The sequence below is a fragment of the Chrysemys picta genome, chromosome 7, assembly GCF_011386835.1.
Source record: "Chrysemys picta bellii isolate R12L10 chromosome 7, ASM1138683v2, whole genome shotgun sequence".
NCBI lineage: Eukaryota > Metazoa > Chordata > Testudines > Emydidae > Chrysemys > Chrysemys picta.
Window position 1 is genome coordinate 56,607,519 of NC_088797.1, and position 25,694 is coordinate 56,633,212.

The window sequence follows — 25,694 nt, forward strand, 5'->3', positions numbered from 1 at the left end:
CCGCAGCCAGTCTGAATCAGTGCAGCTCACGCTGATTTACACCAGACAGGGATCTGGCCCTTAAATGACTAGGGTTTAGAAAGACCAAGGGAAGGGCATGTCTGAGCATTGCAGCAGAAATGTAACGAACGTTAGGGGAAGCTCGCAAAGAGCGAAGCAGAGTTGTTCTGGGAAATCGGGGCCCTGTAACTGACCAACTTACTCTTTCAAACTGTTCTTAAAATCCTCAAACTCTAGCTCCTTTGTCCCGTTCTGGAGAGCCTTCTGAACATCCGAAATCCGCTCTTTCTTCAACTTCAACCTCATCAGCGTCTTGTGGTAGCCCTGGGGTCAGAGATGCCCATGGAGGTTTAATGGAGATGCAGGGCAGACAGAAGCAAAGCAGAGATAGCTGTAAAACACTGTACAGGTGCCAGATGATATAGGTAACACTGGGATATGTTAGTCTTGCATGTATGCAAGACTTTCTTCACTGACTGAGCCACCTTCCTTCCCAAGCCAGAAGCATCACTGCCTAACACAGAACTCCAGCGGGGGCAGACTCCTCACACCTCCTACGGCCTCAGCTAGGGGAGGCTTCCATCTGATTCGGCTGGGAGAGTTGCAGCTGCTGATGGGCAGTCATCCAAGTCAGCATCTTGACTGTGATCACTCACTGGGTGCCCGCCCAGTGCAGACACTGCATAGGCAGAAAGGGGCACCACTTCATTGATTCCAATGGCGGGGAGGATGGTTCTGCCCAGGTGGAATCTGAATAAGACCTCAGGATTTGCCTCCCCAGGGGAGAACCCTGCTCACATCAGCTGTCTGGAGTCTGCCCCTTCCCCTGGCTCTGATCAGAGGGCATCACGTCAAGGCTATCTGGAAACATTTTGACTGCAGTTGGGCACTGGAGGGAAGGTGGTTTTGGAGTGTGCCTGCCTGCCCTTGTCTGAGGAATAAGTTTCTCTTGGCCCCTTTCTACAGTCCCTGTTTCCACTGCCAAGCTTCTCTTTCACTTGGGTGGAAGAAAACCACCTTTCCTTTGGAATGAAACAAACATGCTGTGGATTTCGGGACGTGGCCATAAGCATGCTACACAGGAGAAAGATCAGCACTGGTGGCAGCTATTACTTGGGAATTTGGGAGTCTGGAGGGAGAGAGGCTCAAGCCACAAAATGCAGACCCAAAGTTCAGGGATGTTGGAAGTTTGGCCAACAGGGCCAACCATGTTTGGATCCAGATGTGGAACTCTTCCTGCCCCCCAGGACGGATCTGGAGGCTTGGCGGAGCCCCCTCTCTAGTACATTTCATGTGAATTTGGGACCTGTGGTGCTGCATTCACTTTCTGGTGTGTTAGGACAAAGCGAGCTGGGGGTGATGGGGCTCTATACAACCTGCTTCAGGATGTCTGAGAGCTGCAGCTCGTTCTTCTGGTTTGAAAGCTCCTCCTTGACTTCTGAGTAGGTGTCGTTGATGATGGCCAGGAACATGTTCTAGAGAAAGGAGAAACTAGCTGAAGCAGACTGAGCCATGTGGCCTGCCCGCGCCAGTTCTTTTTCTCCCTTACGGCCCTGGGGTGGTGGCAGTGTTTCGGTGAGGGGAGGACGGAAGGAGCAGTTTGTAAGTGACTTTCCATGGTCAGACAGCAACACTGCCTCTCAGCACAGTATCTGTCAGCAGGGATCAGACAAACAGGAAGCCGTTCCCACCCGGTGATGCTCCCACTGAAAACACAGGGCCCGGGGCGAGGGGACAGTGACCATAGACCAGCACAGTGCTCTCTAGAGAGAAAGGAGGCTCGTGCTTATGGCACTGGATTAGGACCCAGGACATCCCGATTCAATTCCAGACTCTGCAGGATTCCCTGTGTGGCATTGGGCCCAAATCCACAAAGACATAGGCACTTCAGCCCTGCGATGCACGAAGCCCCAACTTAGCTGCCACCTGACCTTGCTGGTGCCTATGTTTCTGCCTCTGGGTGTGCACACTGCTGGTGCAGGCAGGTGCCTGGGTGCCATTCTTACATCCAGGCCCCAGCGTGAGCCTCAGGCCAGGTGAAGATAGGTGCACTCCTGCCGATCTCACCTGTGGGGCCCAACCTGATAGGTGTGTCCTGAGCATGCTTAACGCCACACAGAAGGTCTGGGGAGGCAAGGAGCTGGCAGCCTCCCCTAGCACCTTTCGCTCAGTGGTTAGGGCATGTGAGAGACCCTGGTTCAATTCCCCCTCTACCTGCTGAGGAGAAGGGATCTCTCCCCCTGGCCTTGCATAGGGAGCCTAGGCACCCAGCCCAGGGTTCATGGATTCCAGCGATTGCCAAGTCACCTTGGCAATACCCAAGTCCCTTTGTGGATCTGGACCTGAATCTGCCTGGGCTCCAGTTCCCCATGTGCAAAATGAGCACGTTAATAATGTGCTCTTGTCTGTCTCCCTCTGTATGTCTGTCCAGCACCTAGCCCCACAGGGCCCTGATCTCAGTCTGGTCTGCGCTGCTGCAACGCACAGAACAATAATCTTCATTCTAGGCAGATTAGCCCCTTTCGCTTACCAGCAGCACAAAGAAAACGAAGAAGACATAGGTGACGAAGTAAATGGGCCCCAGCACCCTGTTGGCATTGTCGATGGCATTGTAGTCAAAGTCGCCAAGTATGATCCGAAACTGGGTGAAGCTAGGAACAGAAAGAGCCCAAGGTCAGCACCGCGCCTGCAGTGTATCGACAACACAGCTTGACACGTATTAGAGAGTCATACACTTCGAGACGACTCGCTGGCCGTTTTCACAGGGCTGAGTCCTTGAAATGTACCAACCTGCATGCCTTCCATCACGTTGGCTGCCCATGCATTTCCTGCCTTTCGATTTCTGCATGAGATGGGTCTACTGTGCTCACTAGAGCTGAGCATACCATTTGTTCTGCTAGCACGTTAGTGGTTGAGTTTAGCCTTGCTCTGCAGGAGGTGCCCACGCTGCGTTGATCAGCAGGGTGAATGGAGGGCTATGATTGGCCTGAGATTATCAAAGCTGTCTGATGGATTTACGTACATATAATAATAGCCCTGAGCTGCATCTGAAAAGCGCGAGATCTCAGAGTGATTTACAAAATAGGTTGGTACCATTACCCCCATTTTACAGATGGGGAAACTGAAGCACAAGGCAGGGACTTGACCTGCCTAATGTCACCCAGTAGGCCAGTAGCAGAGCTGGGAATAGAACTCAGGTCTCCCGAGCCCCAGTCCAGTTCCTTTTCCACCAGCAACACTGCCTCCCACTGCTTTCCCAAAGCCGGCCTTGAAAATTTCAACCATGGTGATCATGTGTGGTTCTCATGCCTCTAGGAACAATATTATGGGATTAGAAGGGTGTAGGTGACAGTGTAATGGGGTGGTCACCCCGCTCCTGCCCTGAGGGAGTTAAAGCAGCCCTGGAGAGGGCTGTGGCGGAGAAATGCTAGGCTGATTGGGGGAAGCAGCTACAGGTGGGGCCATGCCCCAATCAGGCCACAGCTGGCCCTATAAGAGGACTGAAGGCCAGAGACTGACAGACACACTCTCTCTAGCTTCCTAGAGAGAGGAGAGCCTGGCTGCCTGGGAAGCTGAGAAGGGTATCTTGGGTGGAGCAGTGCTGGGAAGGGTAGAGGGAGCTGGGGAGCTCCAGTCAGGCAAGGCTGCAGGCCGAGTTAAGGGCCCACAAAGGAGGTACTGGAGCTGCAAAGGGGCAGCCCACAGGTAGGCAGAGGCAGCTGGTCCAACCCCCCTTGCCGTGATGAGTGATTTATAGACTGCAGTCTGCCCCAGAGAGCAGGGGCTAGATGATGACTGGCAGTAGCTACTGAGGCAAGGTGGAGATAGAGGGTTGGGGTTTCCCCTGGGTGGGGAGACCCAGATTGTGGGTTACTGCGGGAGCAGAACCCTGACATAGAAGGTCTGGGAGGGACACGGGGGCCAGCGGCAGGCAAGACACCGACCTGCAGAGGGTGCTCTGGGCTGGAAAGAGTTAATTCCCTGGACTATCAACAGGAGGCACTGCACCGGTGAGTCTTCGCCCCGCCGCAGACAGCAATTAAGGTGCAACTGAGCTGTAGACTGTGGCTCAGAGATTTTGCAACAGGAATGTGATTAGCAATGCTGTGGATGATGTGTGAGCCAAAAGACAATTCAGATCAGTCTCCTACAGCTGGGCTTATTGAAGCAACTGACAAGAGGCCAAGTGAGGTCCCATCCAACATGCAGATGAAATTTCACTAGCCACAACCAGGCAGCCCTGGGTCCCTGACAGTTACAGACAAGGTTTTCCCCTCCCTTGAGGTCTGTGGAATAAAACTCTTCTATGCGCCCCTGAAGGGGGAGTCCATAGTAGTGTTTGGCTATCATGGCATGGCTCTGTGTAGAAATCCCGTCTACAATTTCAACCACAGGGGGAAGCTTTTCACTAGACATTAGTGTTAAACAGTGGTTCTCAAACTTTTATATTGGTGACCCCTTTCACATAGCAAGCCTCTGAGTGCGACCCCCCTTATAGATTAAAAACACTTTTAAATATATTTAACACCATTATAAATGCTGGAGGCAAGCGGGGTTTGGGGTGGAGGCTGACAGCTCATGACCCCACCATGTAATAATCTTGTGACCCCCTGAGGGGTCATGACCCCCCAGTTTGAGAACCCCTGTGTTAGAATATGACCTTGAAGAGTCAAGTGAAGTAACACCTACAATTCCATCCTGTCTAGCATCGTGTCATCTGCTCCTGGGTAAGCCCGACTCGAACTGGAGCTAACTGTGAGCAGCTGCTACGATGTTAGACACATCTCCATCTACACTGACTGCAAACATCATGTGAATTAACATGACTGAGGTCATGTTCCAACTCAACCTCACGTGCTAGCCAAGCCCACCCCGGAGCCAGCAGGGGCTCAGTGCAAGTCTGCTTGGGGGATTTTCTCCTGTGGCCATGTGGAACTGAGGCCCTCAAACGCATTTCACACAGGCTGAGCAGCTGTCCAGTGAGATGGACACACCTGACAGAGGCCGCTGGCTGGAGTGGATTTGGAGTGGAGCCCAGGAGGTGAAAGCTGTGACTTTTGCTTTAAACTAGAAGCCACAGAGTTGGAGTCTTCGAGCCACAGCAAGAGGGGACGTAGAAAAGGTGGATGCAAAGGAATCCATTCGGAGGGGTTAGTTTTTCCTAATATAAGTGAAATATCCCACTTCCTCCCTCATTTCCTGAGTAATTTTAATGGGAGTAACCCCTTGGATTTCCAGCTGTAGTGTGGATCAGCGATTTCTCCTCCCCCTTTTATTTAGGGGGTGTGAGGAGGAGGGAATTTACTCTGTGATCACTGGGTCTCTTTCTCTCCCCGCCACACAAACAAGTTCCCAAGCTCCCTGTCTAATCCCAGTGGTGATCACCCACACACTGAGCTGCAGACGGCTGTCACTTGCACCCTCCCGGCCTCATGACTGCAGTATGGTTGTATGGGTGTAACCGAGCTGAATTTGCCCTTCTGCATGTCATGTGCAGCACAGATCATCCTGCTGGGGGGGACAGGAAAGAGTTTCTCTCATTTGAATTAGTGCAGTTAGATCATTCATTAATGGTCTCATCCATAACCCTTTGAAGTCAACGGGAGTCTTTCCCTTCTACGGACGTTGGATCAGGCCCTGAGTCTTTCCCTAATCAACGTAGCCAAGAGGCAAGTAACAACCCACCTGCAGCAAAACCCACACAGCCAGGATGCTCAGTGCACACCACCTGGAGCTGGAGCGGAGTTGCTCAGTATGGATCTAGAGGTGAATTTACCACTGTGCTTGGGTGTACTGGGGCCAGCAGGGCTGGGGAGAGCCAGAGCTGGTTGGAAAATGGATTTTCCGTTCCATGGGGAAGTCTAACATCTCTAAATCTGTTTTCGTTCTGCCCTGAAAAGTTGAAATCATGAAATTTCCCAAAGATTGAAAATTGCAAACAACTTCAGTTCAGGGCCACCAAAATGCTTCCTTTCAAGAAGGTAAAAAAAAAAATAGTTTCATTTCCATTAAAGGGAATGCAGTTGATAATTCTGTTGACAACAAATGAGAAGGAATAGGAGCCAGCTCCCTCTCCAAGAGCTGTGTTGGCTCTGCAGGGACTGGCATGCAGTGACAATGGAGGGGTCTCACTAAAACGAGCAGCTGTGACTCTGAACCCACCCAGGGACGAATCTGCTGAGAAGATACTGCCCATTGTGTCTGCACAGGGAAGGACTGCACTTGATGCCAGAGAATGAAAGGGTGGCGGGAAACAGTGAGCGGGGAAGGGAAAAGGAGAGAGAAACACACTTACATGCATTTAATAAAGGTGCTAAAGTTTTCCACTTGCGTCCCAAAGAGAAGGTACCCCAGCTGGGCGTAGGCAAAGAACACAATGAAGAACATAATGGCAAAACCCAGGATGTCCTTGGCACAGCGAGCCAGCGTGGAGGAAAGCTGGGTCATTGTTTTGTTAAAGCTAATGTACTTGAATATCTAGGGGGAAAAAAGACAGGGGTAAGGTAAGATGTGGACATCTCTCATATACATGCACACACTGAGTTAATAGTATCACTACAAGAAACAATGCAGCAGGGCAGAAGAGAAGGTAGAGAGGAAGGATGGTCCAATGGTTAGGGTGTCCAGGAGGGAGACTGGGTACAATTCCTGCCAAAGACTTCCTGTGTGACCTTAGGCCACTCACTTAATATCCCTGTGCCTCCGTTTCCCCATCTGTGCAATGGGGATAGTAGCCCTGCCCTACCTCCCAGGGTGTTGTGAGGATAAATGCATTACAGACTGAGGCAACGAGGACCAGATAAGCATAGAATACAGAGCCCAACCTGTTGGCTTTGTACCAAAGGCATGTCGCTGCCTGAGTCTGCAATGGTCATTCAGCAAGGTCAGCACAGACTGATGGTCATTATCAGCTGCTGGCTATTGGGCGACCAATGTGAAAGGAGCTGATTGTCTCAGCCCAACTCCTAGTGTGTCCATGTCAGGAAAATCACCACAAAAATCAGCTCCAATTATCATTCTTTTTGACAACGTTAGCAGAGGTGCCAAGATCAAGTGGGTCTGGAAACTAGCCTTCCCTTTTGTCCTAGAGGGGGTCCTAGCAGGGCAGGGTCGGGCTGTTTGGAGAAACTTTCTGTGCTGTGCGGTTTGTCTGCTGTGCGGATAAGACGATGTCTCTCCAGGGCTGTAGATACGGAGCTTTCCAGGAGCACTGCGCGCAGAAGGCTGGGCTCTGATTTCTCCATCCAGCCCCTGCCCTTGGGAATTGGCTTTTCTAATGGGCAGATTTCGAGTGGGGGTTTTTTGGGGGTGGGGGTGGGGGGAGTCTTAACATTTAATTTTTTACAAAAATAAAATTGAAGGAAATTTCAAAAGCAAAAGTCGTTTCGAATCAAGACGCAAAACCTTTTGTTGCAAAACAATTGGAATTAAACATTTCCACTTTGTGGGATTTTTTTCTGTAGTGTTGGGATAAAATTACGTGGTGCTCAACACCATAATGTCCCGTTTTCTATGCCACAGCTCTCAGCTCACCCCATCTCTCCAGAGCACAGACTCCGTGGTGTGCAGGGCTTCCATGCGGAGAGCAGGACCCGAGGCAGAGATATTCCTCTCCATTAGCCTGCCCCATTCCCACCTGCATTTGCTCCTCTCTGTCCACACCAGGGGAGGGGAGATTAGAGCCCCTGAACTGTGGCCCACTGGGTTCTTTCCCCACATGCTGTTCAGATGGCAGAGTCTCTCACAGGAGCCCATGCGGTACCTTAATCCAGGCAAAGAACAGGTTGACTGCGTTCATGTTGTTGTACTGAGTCTGCCAGAAAGCCAGGAACTCAAAGTCTGCATAGATGTCAGGGTGTCTCAGCAGCTCTCCCATCAGCCTGTTCACCTCGATGGTGCGAAAGATGTGGAACACAATGGCAACGATGGACAGCTGAAAAGAGGAAATGGCCTGTGTTACCGCTGGGCCTCCAGGTTCACTGGGGACTGGGGCTAAAAACATCAGAACTCCTTGGTATCGGTCCATGGGGCTATTTCACTGGAGGGACTGGCAATACAGGTGGGTGGTAGGAACACACTGGCTTAGCCCCTCATCCAGCCAAGCACGTGCTCAAGGGGGAGATCTGCAAAGGCACCGAACTGCTATTGAAAGTCACAGCCTTAGTGCATGCGATTGTCTCCTTCTAGCGGTTCAGTCTGAGATTAGGGCAAAGGTCTGGGCCAGTTCTGGTTTTATCTGGGCCAGTTCCCCTGCTCTTAACTTTCCTTTTGCTTTTCCATCTTTGCCCCACCTCCACCCCCACTTACCAGTATGACCACCACATCCAGGATGTTCCAGACACTGGTGAAGTACTTGAGCCTGTGGATGCGCAGCTCCAGAATCTCCTCCACCACATAGTAGAAGATGAAGATGCAGAAAATGATCTCACAGGCCACAATGAAGAAGTCCCAGGTGCTGACATATCGGATGAGCTTCACCGTACGGATTTGCCAGGAAGGGATTGCACCACCGGTGGCTGGAAATTCAACTACTAACCTGGAAGGCGAGAAGGAAACCCAGAATGACCATGAGACTGTTGTATGTTCTTGAGATGCACTGGGCTCATCCCCTCCTTCTGATGCACCTGCCAACCCAGGGGCGTGGGAGAGTCAGGCACATATATATGGCTTTTTCAATCATCTCCACTGCCTCGCTGCGCATGGAGAAGGGAACCAGGGACCAGTGAAATGCCGGTGGTTATGGTGGTAAGATAAAGGCTCCTTATTAACCATGTGGCAGCTACCAATAATACTGACGCTCAGATCCTCAATGGGCATTCAGTCCCTAAACACCTGTGAAGACCGGGGCCTGAGTCCCTAGCCTTGGTGGGCCCAGACTTTCAAAATGGCTTCACATGCAGCAGCTCCCATTGCTCCCAGGCACTGCCTCTCACGAGGGATACGTACAGCACCTAGCACAGTGGGGCCCCAATCTGATAAAATGAGGAGCTGCTGGTCTGTTGGAGGGAGTGGGATCTGGGCAGGTGAAGGATCTCCTGGGGAGACTGGACGAGAACGTAACAGGAGTTTATTTGGATTGTGTCCAATTTTCATCTGAATAATGGACTATTTACTTATTGCTGACCCGGGAGCACTTCCCTAGCTGTGCTTTACTACCAGCTACGTGATACTTCTCCTTAGGCAATAGTTACATTGGGGACCCATAATTCTGCCTGCCCCAGGCCCAGCCACCAGGAAGAGATTTAGCTCGGTTCATCGTACACACAGTGATCTATTGCGGGTCTTTATGGTGCTTGAAATCACGGCAGTAGCTGGCATCAAAGGTGACGGGGCTCAGGGAAGGAGATGTCACCCCCTCCTCAAAAGTCAGAACTCATGCCTCCTCCATCCCTTCTGGTTAGAGAGGACTGGGAGCCAGGACTCCTGGCTTCTCTCCCCAACCCAGCCTTTAGCTCATTATATGACCTAGGGCAAGTCACTTAATGTCTCTGCTGCAGGCTCGCAGGACAATAAGGGCCTACCCCACAGTCGGGCACAGGGGCTGAATTCATTAATGTGGTAAAGTGCTTGGAGAGCGTTGGATTAAAGGCATCAAGGCAGGGCAGGGTGCGAATGTCATGTTTTCAGTGCTATGTGATGGGATTGAGGACAAAAGGGTCTCCACTGCTCTCCACCTACCTCAGCACGCAGAACAGGTTGATGTTTGCATTATACACCGAGAAGTCAATGAAGACCACCCGGGTGCCCCGGTCCAGCCACAACTTCTCCTTCAGGACTTGCAGGGCTTCCGCACTCTCCTCCCGGGTCATCTTGAGGTCTATGTAATATCCTCCCCCGCTATAGCTGGTTAGTCGACCCCAGTGGGACGAGCCGCCCAGTTCTTCCTCAGAATGGTACTTCCACCTGCACAGGGAAATCCACAAGCCACCCTTGAGAGGCAACGTGACCCAATGGCTAGGGCACAGAGTTAGGACTCAGGGGACCAGCTGTCCCACTGGGTGGCCTGGGGCAAACCACTTCTCCTCCTGTCCTTTGCCGCACTGGAGTATTTTGACTGTAAGCTCTTCAGGGCTGGGGCTGTCTCGCGTTGTGTTGCTATCTGGCGCCTAGCACAACAGGAGCCCCCAATCACAGCCACTGCTACAAGACATTGGCCGTCACAGGCCTAGCCACGCCGCTGACCCCTGCTGGCCTTTACCTGTCACCTTTCTCAGGGTGGAATCATGTGATTCTCCCATGGTCAGCATGGGCCCTGGCCGCAGTCCCCTGTGATTACCCTCGATTAGGCAGCAGGCCTCATTTATCTTCAGCGCCTGCCATTCTATTCCCTCCAGCAGCAATGACAGTGGTGCTGCCCAGTGGCCAGGCAGCCTTCTTTAAAGCAAAGTATGATTTAGGTAGAACTACAACATTATAGAGAGAACAGACTTGAAAACAATGAACAGACGATGCGCGTGTCCAGCGTGCCAGGGATCTATTCATCTTCCACACCGGGACCTTGGCAGAGCTAAGCTTCCAGCAGAGCCACACAAGACTGTTCAGGTGTGCGTGACAGTCTCTTCCTGTCACTCACAAACCAGTTCTCTCCCCGACCCCTCCCCTTTAGGGAGAGATTTCTTTAAAAACTGTCAAGTCCTTTTGATCACTCTGCTTCCCAAAGACCAAGTTACTTTTTAACTGTGTCTGGCTCACTGACTTGCTAATCCCAGCACTGGCAGAACAAGCCTTGCAACTGCTGGAGACAGGATATAGAATCCCCAAAACTAATAGTTTCCCCCTTTGTCTTGTAATTGCCCTGCGAGTGTTTGCTCAGAGGTTGCTTACCAGGGTCCATTGAGTGGCTTCCCTGCTTGTTTCTCCCACAGTCTTAAGATAGAACAATGCATTCAGACAGGCAAGTCTCATTACCCCAGTATACAGCAAGTTCACCTTACTGACCTAATCACATACAGTGTTAATCAAAATGATCACATCTCAATATTCTCTGACTATAACATGGCAACTCCACAACCAGTATCCTAATATGAACCAAGGGTGAGGAAATCAGACAGTCTAAGGGTGAACTTCAAAATGTTTTGCAGGTTTGGTTCAATTCAGATAAACATCCAGAAGTCACAGTTCTTAACTGAATGATCCTAACATCTGGGGTTGGGCTGAGAACAGGCTATCAAGACCTATTGGACTTGGTTCTTTCTCATGGGTCACAGATATTATAGGGGAAGTAGCGGGTTTTGTGCCCTCACTGCATCTGGTCCAAAAATATTCTCTCCCAGGACTGTGTCTTCATCAACTTAAACTACAAATACAAGAGTCTCAACCTAAGCTTTCTTCTGAGCATGGCAGTTCCTAGAGTTTTCCCCAGCAGGAACCTCTTCTGCTCCAGCCTCAGAGAGACACTGAAGCTTTTTTAATATCCTTGGTCTGGAGCCAATAGGACCCATCTGGTCTGGCTGCCAGTGGGAGTCAGAGGGAAAGCACTCTGCAGGCCTACACGGGATTCTCACCCCCAACATCCTGTTACCCATGGGACTAGCCTTTCACATGGTATTTTAGCAAAAGTTGGCCAAAGTTCCGGCAAAAGTCAATCAAAGATTTTCCAGTGCAAAGGAGTTTGGTCAGAGGGGCACACTTACGCAGTTCCATTGATGAGCCCGAAGGAAACTCTTTCCTCCTTGTCCTCAGAGTACACATCATAGCAACCTGAAATGTCCTCCTTAAAGTTGTCATGCACCACACATGAGTTGTTCTTCACCTTCAGCTGGCGCAGACGTGGGACACCGAGCAGCAGATTTTCATAGTAGATGTAGGACTGGGTGTTGTGAGCTAGTGACTCATTGTTGTACCATTTGGTCCAGTACAAGCTATCCAGCAATGGGCCTTGGGCATACTGCAAAAGAAGAGGAATCAGGCATCTGGCTCAAGACAACTACCCAATGGGATGCCCCTGAAAGCTGCAGGGACTTGTCACAACCAGGTGTCAGCTTGTCATGATGCCCTTGCCCTCCCCGTATTGCTGTATCGTGGCTAGATGGAAGGGGGATGCCTTTAGAAAAGGGGAGGATGGGATGGAAAATGGTGAACCAATGCCCAGGTGCAGTGGGAGAAAGGCAAATCCATAGCAGGCTTTTAAATGGCGGAGACAGACAAAGGCAACTCGTTACAAGCTATTTCTAGCTGTCTGATCAGCACAAGAGGTCGTGGTGTCTCACCAGCATTCATGCTGCTTGTGCCATATCATTTCTCAGCTTGTTCTTTAGCAGAAATCCGATGGATCCTATGCATCTGTTCCATCATTATTCATTACTCTGATGAAAGCTGCAGGGACTTACAATCAAATTCCCTCAGGAGTCTACGTAGGCTGAGAGCCAGGGCCTGATTTTCACACCAGTTAGGCATGCAGTTATCACACATAAATCAGAAGGTGCTTCTTTTTTAAAGCACTGGAGAAAGACGCAGAAGCTCTAGGTCCAATTCCTAGCTCTGCCACAGACTTCCTGTGGGACCTTGGACAAGTCACTTAGCTTCTCAGTTCCCCATCTGTAAAATGGGAATAATAGCACTCCCTTTCTCCCATCTTTTGTCTGTCTTGTCTATTTGGGTTGCAAGTTCTCTGGGGCAGGGACTGTCTCACCGTGTGTCTGTACAGCGTCTAGAGGGATATCAGGGCCTCTAGGCAACACAGTAATGGAAATAAATCCTGTGCTCAAATAGCTAGATATGGCTGGTGAATTTTGTGTGTGCAAATGACAGTGAAATTTCTACTGTTCACACAGGAAGGGAACTAAAATTGACAGTCACAGAAGTCAATCAACAGGCAGAAGCAAATGGAGCAACAACACACTGCCCAGAGGGACATGGGCCAGCACAGGGCTCAGTGTGGGAAGATTTCCATTTCCCAGAACCTGGGGACTGTACTTGGTTGTACTCACCCCCCAGAACTCAGCCATGCTCCCAATGGACTGGAAGGAGACCCCACTGTCTGAAGGGGTGTGCAGGAAGAGGTCGGACATCACTTTGGTGTAGTAATAGGCATTTGTACTGGTCATTCCATAAGTCACTAGGAGAAAACAGGAGAGAGGGGGATGGTTCCCCTTGCACATGAATATTAGGCCAGGTCTACACTAACCCCCTAATTCGAACTAAGGTACGGAACTTCAGCTACGTGAATAACGTAGCTGAAGTTCTAAGTACCTTAGTTCGAACTTACCTTGGTCCACACTCGGCAGGCAGGCTCCCCCGTCGACTCCGTGGTACTCCTCTCGCCGAGCTGGAGTACCGCAGTCGACGGCGAGCACTTCCGGGTTCGACTTATCGCGTCCAGACTAGACGCGATAAGTCGAACCCAGAAGTTCGATCGCTCGCCGCCGAACTACCAGGTAAGTGTAGCCAAGGCCTTAGAGACTAACATTAATATCAGCTCTACCTTAGCAGAGGTGAGTTTGGGAGGAAAGAGGAGAGAATGCAGAAGGAAGAGAAGAATTTGATGCTCAGGGACTCTCCAAAGTCCTCAGCAAAAGTATTTCTGAATTCAGAGGGACCTCTCTCACTGGGGATGAAATCTATTTCAGAGCTGCAGTGGCTTGGCTTGCTGGGCTTCTCCAGAGCAGCAGGTTGTATGCAAGCAGCCCAGCTGGACAGTTTTTAAAGGGCCTCCTTTTTACCATACAGAAGCACCTAAACTGAGCTCTTAAAGGGTGACAATGCTTAAAAACAACAGCAGCCAAGTACCTATCTTCTGTGTGGGCAGGGCTGGGACAGGGCCCAGGAAAGGAAATGTGGGAAAGTCACTATTCCTTTCCAGGTCCCCCACCTTGCTCCAGGGACCTGCTCCACCCTCTGACCTGGGAAGTCAATGGGACTCCTTAGCTCCTTAGGGTTACACATGCACCCAAGTGCTTTTCTGCACCAGGAGCATAGACATTTAGCACCAGCTGCAGATGTTCATGGTCTAAGCTTTTTGAGGAGCCAGGGTTTAATCCCTGGTGATGACTAAACTGATGGTGGTTATAAGTTGATGAAGAAACCTTGCCGATTACAGCTCTGTTTCTTTCTGCTTACTCGTCCACTGTCTTACACAGCCATTTTGCCATGCATAGCCATTGTTCAAGTCCTAGGATTCATAAGTGCATAGATTCCAAGGCTGTTCGAACATCTATTCTGACCTCCTGCATATCCCAGGTCAGAGAATTTCAACCCGGTACCCCGATATTGAGCCCAAGAACTTGTGCTTGGCTACAGAGGCATCCAGTCTGGATTTGAAGACTTCAAGGGACTTCCCTTGGTGGGAAGCTTTAGATTAGTTTTCACTCAACAAGGATCCAGACCTTTGAGTGGGATCTAACACAAATGACACACGCACACTTCTCTCCCAGGCAAAGAATCAAACACTGCAAATCCTAAGACCTGTCCCTCAATGAAAGGGTTTCCTGAAAAAGCAACCAATGTTCAAAAACTGACTTCTGCATGACTCAGAATAGGTGTGTGTCTCAGTCATACTGGAAGACTGATTGGGATGCCATCCCCCTGTGCCTGAGCGATAACCACCCCGTTTGGTACCTTTGTGTATCTGTTCTGCCACGGGGTGCATGAAATATAATCCACTGCACCATGCAATGCCACAGGTGCTCCTTTGAGATAACAATGAACCTTCCCAAAGCAAACAGCAATTGTTCTGCCCACACAAAGTACATTACTATTCGGTACAGAGCTGCATTAAATCCACCCCCGAGGACAATGTGAGCTGCCATCCCCGTTATCATCCTAACCACCCTTCCCGCATGGCCCATCAAGATTTAAAGGGGAAACGTCAGTTCCCTGCGTGTGTTTGAACAATGTGGCTCAGATTCCAGGAAGCTTCGAGACCTGGCTGTTTGCATTTGTCCTTTGCTCTTACAGAGCTTCCTGGCGCAAATCTGAGGAGGGGCTCTTGTGCAAATCTGCAGTGGCTTGATAGAGGTTAATGGCCAGAGCTTGTGCTGAGGTCTGGGAAGCATGGCTTAAAAGCAGGAGATGACAAGTCACTTAGTGCAGAGGCCTTGTGCTGACGTCTCAGATGCCGAGATGTCTTCTTGGGCAAGTGGAACCTGGGTGTGAGCAGTTACTCTGCAAAGCCATACCCGAGACTCTATGCCCTCATGGGTGTTGTGCTCCCCTGGGTGTGTCGTCAGCATGTCTGTGAGCACAACCCGTAGCTTCTTGTTCTGCAGTTATCTGAGCTGCTCTGATTCTTTCCCAGAGAATTGTGGGAGAACTTGTTGGTCCTTCTGGCTAGATAGAGGGAATCATGGGAAGGCGCTGAAGGAAGGATTATCAGCATTGCAATGGTTTAGCCTGTGTCCACACTGCAAAGTGAGCGGGTTACCAGCCCACATGAAAGCCTCACTCGGGGTTTTAGCCGATAGCCCCGGATGGGACAGTTAGCTCAAGCTGAAAGCACCACCAAAGTCGGGTGCAAGGGTTTTATGTGCGGATGGGAGTTAGGGGAGACACCTGAGTAAGAGCCTTGACATCTCTGAAGTGAGGAAATACTTTTCTGCTCATCTTGTGCAGGACTCCTCCGAGATGTGTTCTTCTCTCAGGAGCCAGCTGGTGGGGTTTGCTTCTCTCACAATCCCAGAAAGAAGCATCAGTGAATGCACTGGAGTTGTTAGAGTGGGGCAGTGGCCACCAGGATTCCTGGGCTCTCTGCCCTCAATTTGCTGTCTGAACTCAGACACGGCACTGAGGCCATCATTTTCAGAGGTCCTGAGCAACCGCTGCTCCGGCAGAAGCCAACTGGAGATGTGGGTCTCAGCCCTTCTGAAACTCAGACCCCTTAACTACTTACCAACTGGGTCTGGCGGTACTTAACTCCCTTGCAGGGAGCTTGGTGAGGGTCAGGTAATTGTCTGAAGAGGCCATAGGGAATGCTGGATGGACGGTGCCATTGGAGCGTAGAGAATCACCACTAGAACTAGTCAAAAATACCCTCTCCCCTCCCCTGGGTATATTTTGAACATTTTTCTTCATTTCCCCCCCCCCAAATTTCCTATGGACTTTTTTGTCAGTGAAAAACTGAATTGTGAAACCCCAAACTGTGAGGATTTTTTTCAAAAATTGAACATTTTTTTGAAAGCCAAAAATGTTTCGCTCTCCCCCCCACCCAACAAAAAAAACCTGGAAAAGGTCAACTCACAAGAAAATGTGTATGCTGACCATTTTGATGAAAACATTCCAAGCTGTTCTAAAGATTACCAAGATCTGGCATTGACCAGCTGTGTAATAAATTAGTGTATTTTTCCCTCTGCTGTTACGTGATGTTGCTATTTTACTGATTTAGTTAAGAATGTGCCCTCCAGAGCTCTGGGTGCACATACGAGATATTAAACATCCCATAAATTAGAGCCAAGATGTCCAAAACATAAACCCTCCTAAACAGAGTTACACACATAGACACAGACCCACCCTCGAGCCATCCGGACAGCTACTCACGTAGGCAGATATCCACCAAGAAGATGACATAAACAAGCAGCTCTCGCAGCGTGGTCTTTACATACAGCTCTCGGTCTTCAGCAGTATTCTCAGTCAGAGTTGTCCCCCAGAGGCCTGTTAAGCATAAAGCAGCACCAGGGGAATGTAGGGTGAGATTGTCAGAGGAGTTAGCTGCTCAATGCCCATAGAAAAGCCCTTGGAAACTGTTGGCATCACAGACCCACTGACTAAAGTGATGCAGCACAGGCAGGGCGGTGAAAGGGTCGCTCATTCCAGCAGAGCATGTGCTCAGCTAGTAGCTGGTCCACATAAGAGGATAAGAATCTACTAAAGTGCCAGCTGAAGGGGGTTGTTCCTTTAGCTCAGGTGGTGGACACTCATGCTTTTCATGCTGAAGACCTGGTTGAGGCCCTACTTGTTGACAAGTAGGGGCCATCTGACAAGCTTGTCCATCCCATGCTGACAGCGCACCTCAGCCCTGATCCAGCAGGATATGTCTAGTCAGTCACCCACTCTTCCCTGCTGGTAATCACATCCCCGTCTGCACCATCAGTCTGCACAACACCACTCCCCTGTCCTCTCAACTGAGCCCCTCGGTGCCTCTCCCCTCCCCCTCTGCCTGTCTCCATCAGGCCCCGTCAGTCCCTCCCTCCTGCCTCCTTCTCTGTCCTCCACCCTTCCCATCAGGGCTCGGCAAAGGCCGCAGGAGAACGTTCTCCCTGTGTGATGGCCAGCGCACAGGTATGGGGGTTGGCAGGAGGCAGACCAAGCCCCATCAGTCTGAGCGGTGGCAGCTCAGTGGGATGCTGGCCCTGCCAGGTCTCTGTATGTGGAAGAGCAAGTGCTTGGCACAGTGGGAAGAGGGTACCTGACAGGCAGCCTCACATGTTCATGTGATGACACTGGCCATCCAGGCAGGACTTCCCTAGCTGAGCTGCATCCAGGCCGGGTGCTCCAGGGTCAGCATGGGCCTTCCTGTGTCTCTCCAACGACACCCAAAATCTCTGGGCCTGGGCGATGCACAAACCCTGAGGAGCCCCTGGAGGAGATGATCCTGAATCAAACACCTTGACCCCACACCCTGGAGCTGCAGGAAATCGAGGCCCAGCTCCTCCTCGGATGTCAGTTGATGTGGCTCAATTGACTTCAATGCAATTTACACCCCGGAGGGGCCAGCCCCAAGGAGCTAATTCTGTGTCTTGAGCCCCTATGCACTTGACATAGTAGAAGCAGCTCACTGAGCATCGCCTAATGCTTGATCAGGCAGAATGGAGCTTTTTCCTCCAAGGACCCTGACAGCGCGCAGATAATGAACTGCCTGAGTCCATTAAAGTGCTTGCTCGTTCTCTCTCTAATGGCTCCTTTGTGTGATCACTCAAACTTTCACCCACACATGTCTAAACTTCCACTTGAAAGCCGGGCGGCTTAATCCACATCAGTAATCACAATGGTTCTCACTCCTTTCATATGGTCCCAGCCCTGGTACACACCTGGAGCAGAGAGATGGGCACAGCTCTGCCTGATCAAAGCCTGAACACCCTGAGTGCTCTCTGACAGAAAAAGGATGGGCATTCACTCTGGAGTGTGCCAACATGGTGCAGTGGCGTGCACTCGCTTCTTGCTGTCCCAGGGCAGTTAAGCAGAGCAGAGAGCATTCAGCTCTGCATTAGCACACGCTGGTCTCTGCCTTTCAGAGCAGCAGCCCAGACAGTTTGCTGTTTGCCTCTCTGGGTCACATGCACTTTGAGACCAGCTGAATTACTATGCGTGTGAGTGACCCAGTGAGGCAAACATTGGCTTGAGGTGTCTTCAAACCAGAGATGGGTTTCACATCAAAACCCTGCATGCAAACGCCCCTGAGCTATGGGGGTGGAGGAAGGAGTGGAAGCCAAATCTAGAGCCAGAGCAAAATTTCACAGCTCTACCAGGTCAAACAAAACCCTGGATGTGAGGAGGAGCTCAGCCTCAAGGAGGTTATGCACTTAAGGCACTGGAGAGGGATTCAAGGGATCGGGGCTCAATTCCTGGCCGTGCCCTAAACTCTCTGTGTGACCTTGGCCAAATCATTCTGTGCCTCAGTTTCCCATCTCTGAAATAGGGACAATATTCCCTGTGTCTGTCTTGTCTATTTAGACTGCAAGTTCTTCAGAGCAGGGACTGGCTCTTTCTAATGGTACATCTATGCTGGGAGCGTACGTCTCCTCAAGCTGGAATTTCCCTGTGCTAGCTCTGATGGAACTAGTGCCCTAAAAACAGGGTGTAGCTGCAGCAGCCTGAGTGACAGGACAGGCTAGCTGCTCCAATCCCTTCCGAGACCATAGGCATGTACTCAGGGCAGCTAGCCCCTGGGACTGCAGTGGCCACACTCCCTTTTCACTGCGCTAGCATGGGTATGTCTCCTCGAGCTGGGATACCTTCTGTGTTTGTGCAGCACCTGGCACAGTGAGGCCACTAAGCCCTACTATAACAATCAACAACAACTACCAGGCAGTAAAGGGTTAAAGGGCTGGATCTCCACCATGCAGATGGGGCCTCATCTCACCACCAGCCCCTTGCTTGATGTCCTAATGTTCTGTTGCACATGTGAAGAGGTGCAATAGGGTCAGCCAGGGCTAGGGCGACTAGATGTCCCGATTTTATAGGGACAGTCCTGATTTTTGGGTCTTTTTCTTATATAGGTTCCTATTACCCCCCACCCTCATCCCGATTTTTCACACTTGCTGTCTGGGCACCCTAGCCGGGGCTGATGTGCATTTCAGTCTGCTCTGGTAACCCACAACAGGTTCCTGTGAGCAGGACGTGGGGTTTGCAAAACACCCCCCCCCCCAACCAGTGTGGGCTGCAATAAGGACTACAGGATTGGTCTTTCCTCTGAGATAGCTCCTGAGTTGCCATGCTGGGCTCTGGATTGCGTTCCAAGTGTCAGTCCCTATATATATCTCCCTTAGCTGCTTCACAGGGAAGTGACGCTTAATCATCAATGATTATCAATTGCTTTGAAATCTTTGGATGCCAGAGGCGAAAGGATTGCTACAGGTAATGTTAATAACAGGAGCAAATAGAGCTGCGAGGACATGAATACCCTGTTTCCCAAAGGATTGAGATTTTGACATTTGTCTTTGTTGCAATTAGGAACAAACCCCCAAATGCCCAGAAAAAAAATTGTTTTGAGTTGATCAAAATGTTCTGGTTTGATGTCGCCTTTTAAAAATTGTTACATTGTAATGTAGGCTACAAGGCCCCCGTTACAAAAATTGAAGCAAAAGGTCTCTGCAAACTGAAAAATCAAAATGTTTCATTCTGAAAGCATCAAAACGTGACATTTCAACACTGTCCAAACTCTCCCATCCTGCTTTCTTTTCCCCTCCCAGAATGAAATTTTGGCGAAACCTCTATGGTTCCGTGAAGTGCAATGACTTCCATGGAAAAGGATGGTGTGATGGAAAATGGACCTGTCGCAGTGTGAGCGTTCAGGAGAAGCCAGCGGGCTGCTTCATCCCTGGAGAGCAGGGAATGGAAGCACTTTGCACTGCTCTCAAGAGACCGGACCCTAGCCAATGATCACATCTGTCCTGAGGGGTCCAGTATGGAGCTGTGGCCATGGCTTCGAACACAGGCTAGGGCACAGACCATGGGGCTTAAGAACAGGGTAGAAGAGAAAGGATCCCAAAAGCCTGCTACTCACCTCCCCCCAAAACCCATTCAGTCAATGGGCCAGATCCTCAGCTGATGTAAACTGGGACCTCTCCATTGACTTCACTGGAGCTACCTTGCTTCAGCCCAGCTGGGGATCTTGTCTCCCTGGCATCCCAGAGCAGGTTGTGCACTGCTCAGTAATTCTTCCGCTAAAGCTCCCCTTTCAGCAACACAATACATCTGCAAACACCACCACCAACCATACCAACACTGGGCTCCGGGCGCACTGGACACGGCAGCTGCAATGAGAACGCACGCCAGGGGCCCTCAACGGGGAAAAGCTGAGCTAACTCCCAGGCAGGATGGCATACGTTCTGGTGCGTGTTTGGGTGGGGAAGTTCAATAACACTGTGCCCGTTTATCAGCTAAGAGATCCTGCAGGAGTCTGCTGATTCTTGGGGCAGTGGGGAACGAGGGGGAAGAGACAGAGGAGTATCAAGGAAAGAGTGGCAGAGGTGGGGAGATAAAGAGGACAAGCTCCTCAGCAGGGGTCAATTGGCACTGAAGTCATTGCAACAACACCGATTTACACCAGCTGAGGATATGGCCCAGAAAAAGAAACGTCAAGACAAAGATGAGTGCAATCAAAGAGCTAGGATTTGGAGATTGCCTCAGCTCCTATCCCCAGGGATCTACCTACCGAAGGCTCCCATTAGCACAGCGTCCAAGCACATCACAATCCTCCCCCTCCCTGGTGGGCAGGTCCACCCTCCCAACGTTGCAGATGGGGAACTAAGGCCTGGAGAGGCGATATGGCTTGCCCGAGTCACCCAGGAAGTATGTCGTAGAGCCTGGAATTGAAACTGGATCTCAAAAGTCCCAGGTTGGCCCCCAAACCACTGGCCCATCCTCCCTCTCTGGAACAAACCCACATAGCAGAACTCCTTCCCACACGATGTTTGCACTTCAATGTTGTTCTTCAATGACATGGCCTCTCCCCAAGTTTTAAAGCCATCCAAGCCAAGCCTCGACTTTAACCTATGGCTTAGAAAACATGCCTTTCCCCAGATGCAGGAAAGTCACCCACCACCTGGCCTGTCCCACTGCCTGGCTCTGCCCTGGACCCTTCTGCTGACTGGAAAGCAGCCGAAATGGCTGTGTCAGGAACTGAGTTCTATCAGGACTTTGTTTTCCCGTGTATTGTATTTTCTGAATAGACAACCCACCTAATTCTCAATTACTGAAGGACAATCTCCACTCCTTGATATATTTTGCTTTCCACAACCAAATCCCTGTACAACTTTTCATGAGTGATGTACCTGAGTATTCGGATTCTAATATCTAAACTGCATTTTTAAATCTAGTCACCTAAATTTGGGTTATTGCTGATTATGTACTCTATGTATCATCTAACTTTTAAAAACTAACTTTATATTTGTGGATAATCTAAGCACTATACCCAGATGTACAGACACTCTTTTCCCAACCTATGTATTATATAATTTTTTTAAACATTAGCTTTAATAAATTGTTTAAAATTGTTCTCCACACCATCAGCATCCTCCAGGGGGACAGGATGGAAGGAGACTCAAGACCAGGCGAGCCCTGCATTATAAGCAGTTTCTCCATGTATAAGGTGCACTGAGAATTAATTAATTAATTGGTATCTGCAAGTGCCGTGAGGATGCAAAGGGCTTGCTGCAGGTCAAGTGTCATTACTAGACTATACATTAAGGGCTGAGCCAAAGCCCATTAAATCAATGGGAGGTTTTCTATTGACTTTCTCCGGCTTTGGATCAGATCCTGATGACACTGCTCTGTACACGGGTAATCTTTGCCTACAGGGGGCAATAGTGGATTAGTCAGGGAGGGAGGGGAGGACATGATGATACCATAGGGGTTTTCAGTCTCATTTCTTGGACATCAGCATTACACAGAGATCGTATCTGGAAAGGGATTTTTGTTTTTTAATTATTGATCTCAGTTTTCAAGCATCACGCTGTAATTATGTCACAGCACCCCGAGCAAAGGAGGAGTCCTGTGGGGACTGCAGACCTCAGAATAAAACAAAGTAAATAATGCATTAGCCTATCATCCCCTGTAGGCACATTCCTCCTCTCTCAGCCTCTGTTTCCAGTTGTGCTACTGGGCCAGGGGAGGTCTACATCTCAGCGCTATTGAGGGATGCCATCAATTGCTCTAGAGACCCAATCCAACTCCTATCAGAATCAGTGGGAAGACTCAATGTGTGTTGGATCTCGCTCTAAATGGCAGCCCAGAAATCTTTGATCATATAAACTATAGACATCATACAGCTGGTCTAGACAAGAACAGGTTAGACAAACACCGGTCAAGGATGCTCTAGATGTACTCAATCCTACCTCAGTGCAGGAAATGGACTAGGTGACCTCTTGGGGTCTCTTCCAGCCCTGCATATCCATGATTTACATACATGTTACAGTGGGTACATTTGCACAAGGGTTGTATTAGAAACTGTGATTAGAACGCCACAGAATTTACAGTTGGGGGAAAAAGAATTACTAGGTTATGTTGCCAATTCATTGGCCACCAGTGCCGGGTTTTTCCCTACAGTTTAATGCATTCTCCAGCCTGGTGTTTAATTTCTCAACCCATGAGGCTTCACCCCTTTTGCTGGGAGATACTCGGAAATCGACTAGATCCCACTGCCGGGAGCTGCCCCAAGTTGCAGCCTAACTTAGTGTTTCTACCTTTTAGCCCCCTTACTGTTCCATCTAGCCCCTTGTACCAGCCTAAACAATTCCCCTCTCCCTACGTCCCCCCCTCCAGTTATCTTTTAGCAAAGCCATGTACAGTATATATAGCTCTTATGCTCATTCCCTATAGATTAATCCCCACAGCCCAATCGTGTGGTGGCTTTTCATCTTCCAGTTTTGTATATATAGGAAGTGTTGATATGGGGTCACTATTTCCCCCTCTAGAATAAAAAACATCTAGGGAAGGCGTATTGTCTAATTCCTACAGTAAGGGGTTGGAATCAGGATGCCTAGGTTCTATTCTAGGCTGTGATCTCGAGCAAGCCCCTTAGCTTTTCTGCCCCTCGGTGTCCCCATCTGTAAAATGGGGACAACAGCTACACCTCAGAGATAAGGCAGGGAGTGTGGGATCAGTGCTCCTGGGTTCTGTCCCTGGAGCTGCCACAGATTCATTGTGTGACCTCAGACAGAACACGTTAGAGGAGTGCTCAGTATAGCTATGTGCAGCTTTCCATGTTACACAGCTGCTCTATGGCTCTTGGCTCCCAGGGCTGCTCTTCACATGGGTTTATAAACACATTCTAACCAGACCCCCAAAGTTTTACCTCGGATGCATTTGAAGACACAGAAGCAGCACTTGGGCAAGGGTTTCTTCTTCACATCCTCCGCCTTTTTCCTCTCTTCTTGGTAGGGAAGGGAGTCCCCCAGCTTCTCAATGTTCTCATAGGGGTTCTCCAGAATGGCTTTGGGGTTGTAGATGGCTCGGATCTTCAGAGAGGCAGAGGGGGAGCCATTGTAAACAGGATTGTCCCACGCTTTCTTCCCCAGGGTCTCTAGCTCGTGCTCCTCCTGGGCTCGAAAGTGGCTCTCAGCTCTGTTGTTTAACCGGGAGGAGCTCATGGCGGTTCACCAGGGAACGATGTGCTTTTAATTCACTCACTGGTGCAAACTGCCTGGAGACAGAAATTCAAAGCTGGAGAAGATGAGTAACTTGAAGGGAACTTGTCAGAGTCAGGGAGCCCCTTTGCCAGGGGAGTCCGGAGTGGCTGAGCACTGGATGCATGTAGGCTCAGTCTCTCTCTCTCTTTTATACTAGCTCATCTGGTGACATGGCTCAGAGGGTGGCACAGCCCATTGTTGGGAATGGCTGTAAATGCTATTCTTCTGGGAGCGCAACTACAGTCCAGGGGATGCGCTCTGCCTCCCGGCACAGATAACAGCTCTGAATGCCACAGTGGGGAGAGGAGGCTGCTAGGAGACTGAATCTCATTGCAGGAGTTGACGGGAGGGAGGGGATAGGGAGTTAATAGGACACCTAAGGCTGCAGGCAGCTGAGACTAGCACCTGGTGCTTGCCCAAGTGTTAAGGGCTGGGCTTTAGAGTGGAGGAGGGAGTTTAGATTTTGTATGTGGGACTCCATGGGAGATAGGGACCAGGGAGGAGGGATACATTTTGCAGAAGGAAGGCCACAGAGGGCTGGGTAGCTCCATGGAGCAAGGCAGAGAACAATTACTTTGGAGATCCATGAAGTTTCAAATGTTCAATGAGCTGTCAAATTTGGGTGACTGAGACAAAGTGGACCATGAATGCTGTCTGTAATGGGTGAATAGACAACACAAAGCCCCTCGAGACAGAGGTATATCATTACTGAGAGTCACTAGATAGTGCTATCCCAGGTAGTCTTACAAAGTCTATTTAACAGAATGCATAGGCAGCTAGATCTTGAAGAAATGCTTGTTGCCAGTTGTTGTGCAATTCTTCTTAGAAACTGTGCATAGCACCAGTAAAAATATATTCACTACCTAAGGCCTAATCTACATTTGAAAGTTTTATTGGCATAGATATATCAGTTACTAATGTGATTTGTTTTTTTTACTGAAATAGTTATACTGGTAAGAGTTCTAATGGGGATGCAATCATAGTGGTATAGAGTGACATATACTGGAATAGCTATACCAGTATGAAACACCTTTATACTGATATTACTGTGCCATGTAAGGGGTTATATTATATTAGTAGCACAGCTTTCTAGTGTAAAAAGTCCTGGCTGAATCATTCCTTAGGTGCAAAATCTACTACCTGCAGGTAATATCCACACAAGCAAACAAATGACCTGGTGTCAGATACATTGCAGGAGTCTCCTGTTTAATAAGACAAATAGCCCCAGACCCTCCCCCAGACTAAAGTTGCTCAAAGAGTGCCTAAAAGTGCAGGAATCAATTTATTGGGCAGGCTGTGAAACACTGATGGGCCATTAGCTTGTGATGTTAAAGACATAAAAGCAAATCTGCCCCCTCATGCACGGCAATGTGCTGCCACAAGGCATCCTCTTGCGCTGTGATGGCAGAACTGCTGACAAAGCAATCTGGGCATTTTGATCAAGAGATTCTCCGTATCGAGCACAGTCTGATTCCTGACTCGTTACTTCCCCTTTCATGATTTATTTCTGACAAAGCCAGTCAAGTGCAGAGCTGAAGTTGGCAGGGAGCATTTCCCCCAACACAGGCCAACTGTTTAGCTGCTCCCCTGTGTAACCTTCCAAGCACTTGCACTAACCCTCTTGGGGATCCACGGATAGGCCAGTCCCCCATGCAATCAGCTGTCTGGCTCCATGGACAAATGCTCCTAGTCCAACTGCATGCCCCCTCCACAAGGGCCTGAGCAAATAGGCCAGGGAATGATTCCTGTGACTGAGGGAATGATCATGGAATTGGCTTTGGTGGGAATTTGGTCGATCCCCCAGAATAACATGCTTAGTAGAACTGGCCGAAAAACAGAACTTCCATCTGCAGGAAATGCCAACATTTGTTTTCATTCTGAATTGGAACAAAAAGTCAAAGTTTGGAAAGTTTT

At 49.8% G+C, this 25,694-nt stretch overlaps 1 protein-coding gene across 1 annotated transcript in view; it reads right to left on the reverse strand.

Annotated features, from left to right (window-relative positions):
* The window catches only part of PKD2L1 (polycystin 2 like 1, transient receptor potential cation channel), a 28,844-nt gene extending 4,643 nt beyond the window's left edge, over positions 1 to 24,201 (reverse strand). The window contains exons 1-11 of the mRNA XM_005285639.4: positions 23,447 to 24,201; positions 16,471 to 16,584; positions 12,930 to 13,057; positions 11,634 to 11,887; positions 9,679 to 9,903; positions 8,308 to 8,536; positions 7,763 to 7,933; positions 6,296 to 6,477; positions 2,531 to 2,651; positions 1,377 to 1,475; positions 203 to 324 (exon numbers count right to left, since the gene is read on the reverse strand). Of these exons, the coding sequence (XP_005285696.1) occupies positions 203 to 324; positions 1,377 to 1,475; positions 2,531 to 2,651; positions 6,296 to 6,477; positions 7,763 to 7,933; positions 8,308 to 8,536; positions 9,679 to 9,903; positions 11,634 to 11,887; positions 12,930 to 13,057; positions 16,471 to 16,584; positions 23,447 to 23,741 (1,940 nt within the window). The 5' untranslated portion in view covers positions 23,742 to 24,201. The remainder of the gene's footprint in view (positions 1 to 202; positions 325 to 1,376; positions 1,476 to 2,530; positions 2,652 to 6,295; positions 6,478 to 7,762; positions 7,934 to 8,307; positions 8,537 to 9,678; positions 9,904 to 11,633; positions 11,888 to 12,929; positions 13,058 to 16,470; positions 16,585 to 23,446) is intronic.
* Between the last annotated feature and the right edge of the window lie 1,493 nt (positions 24,202 to 25,694).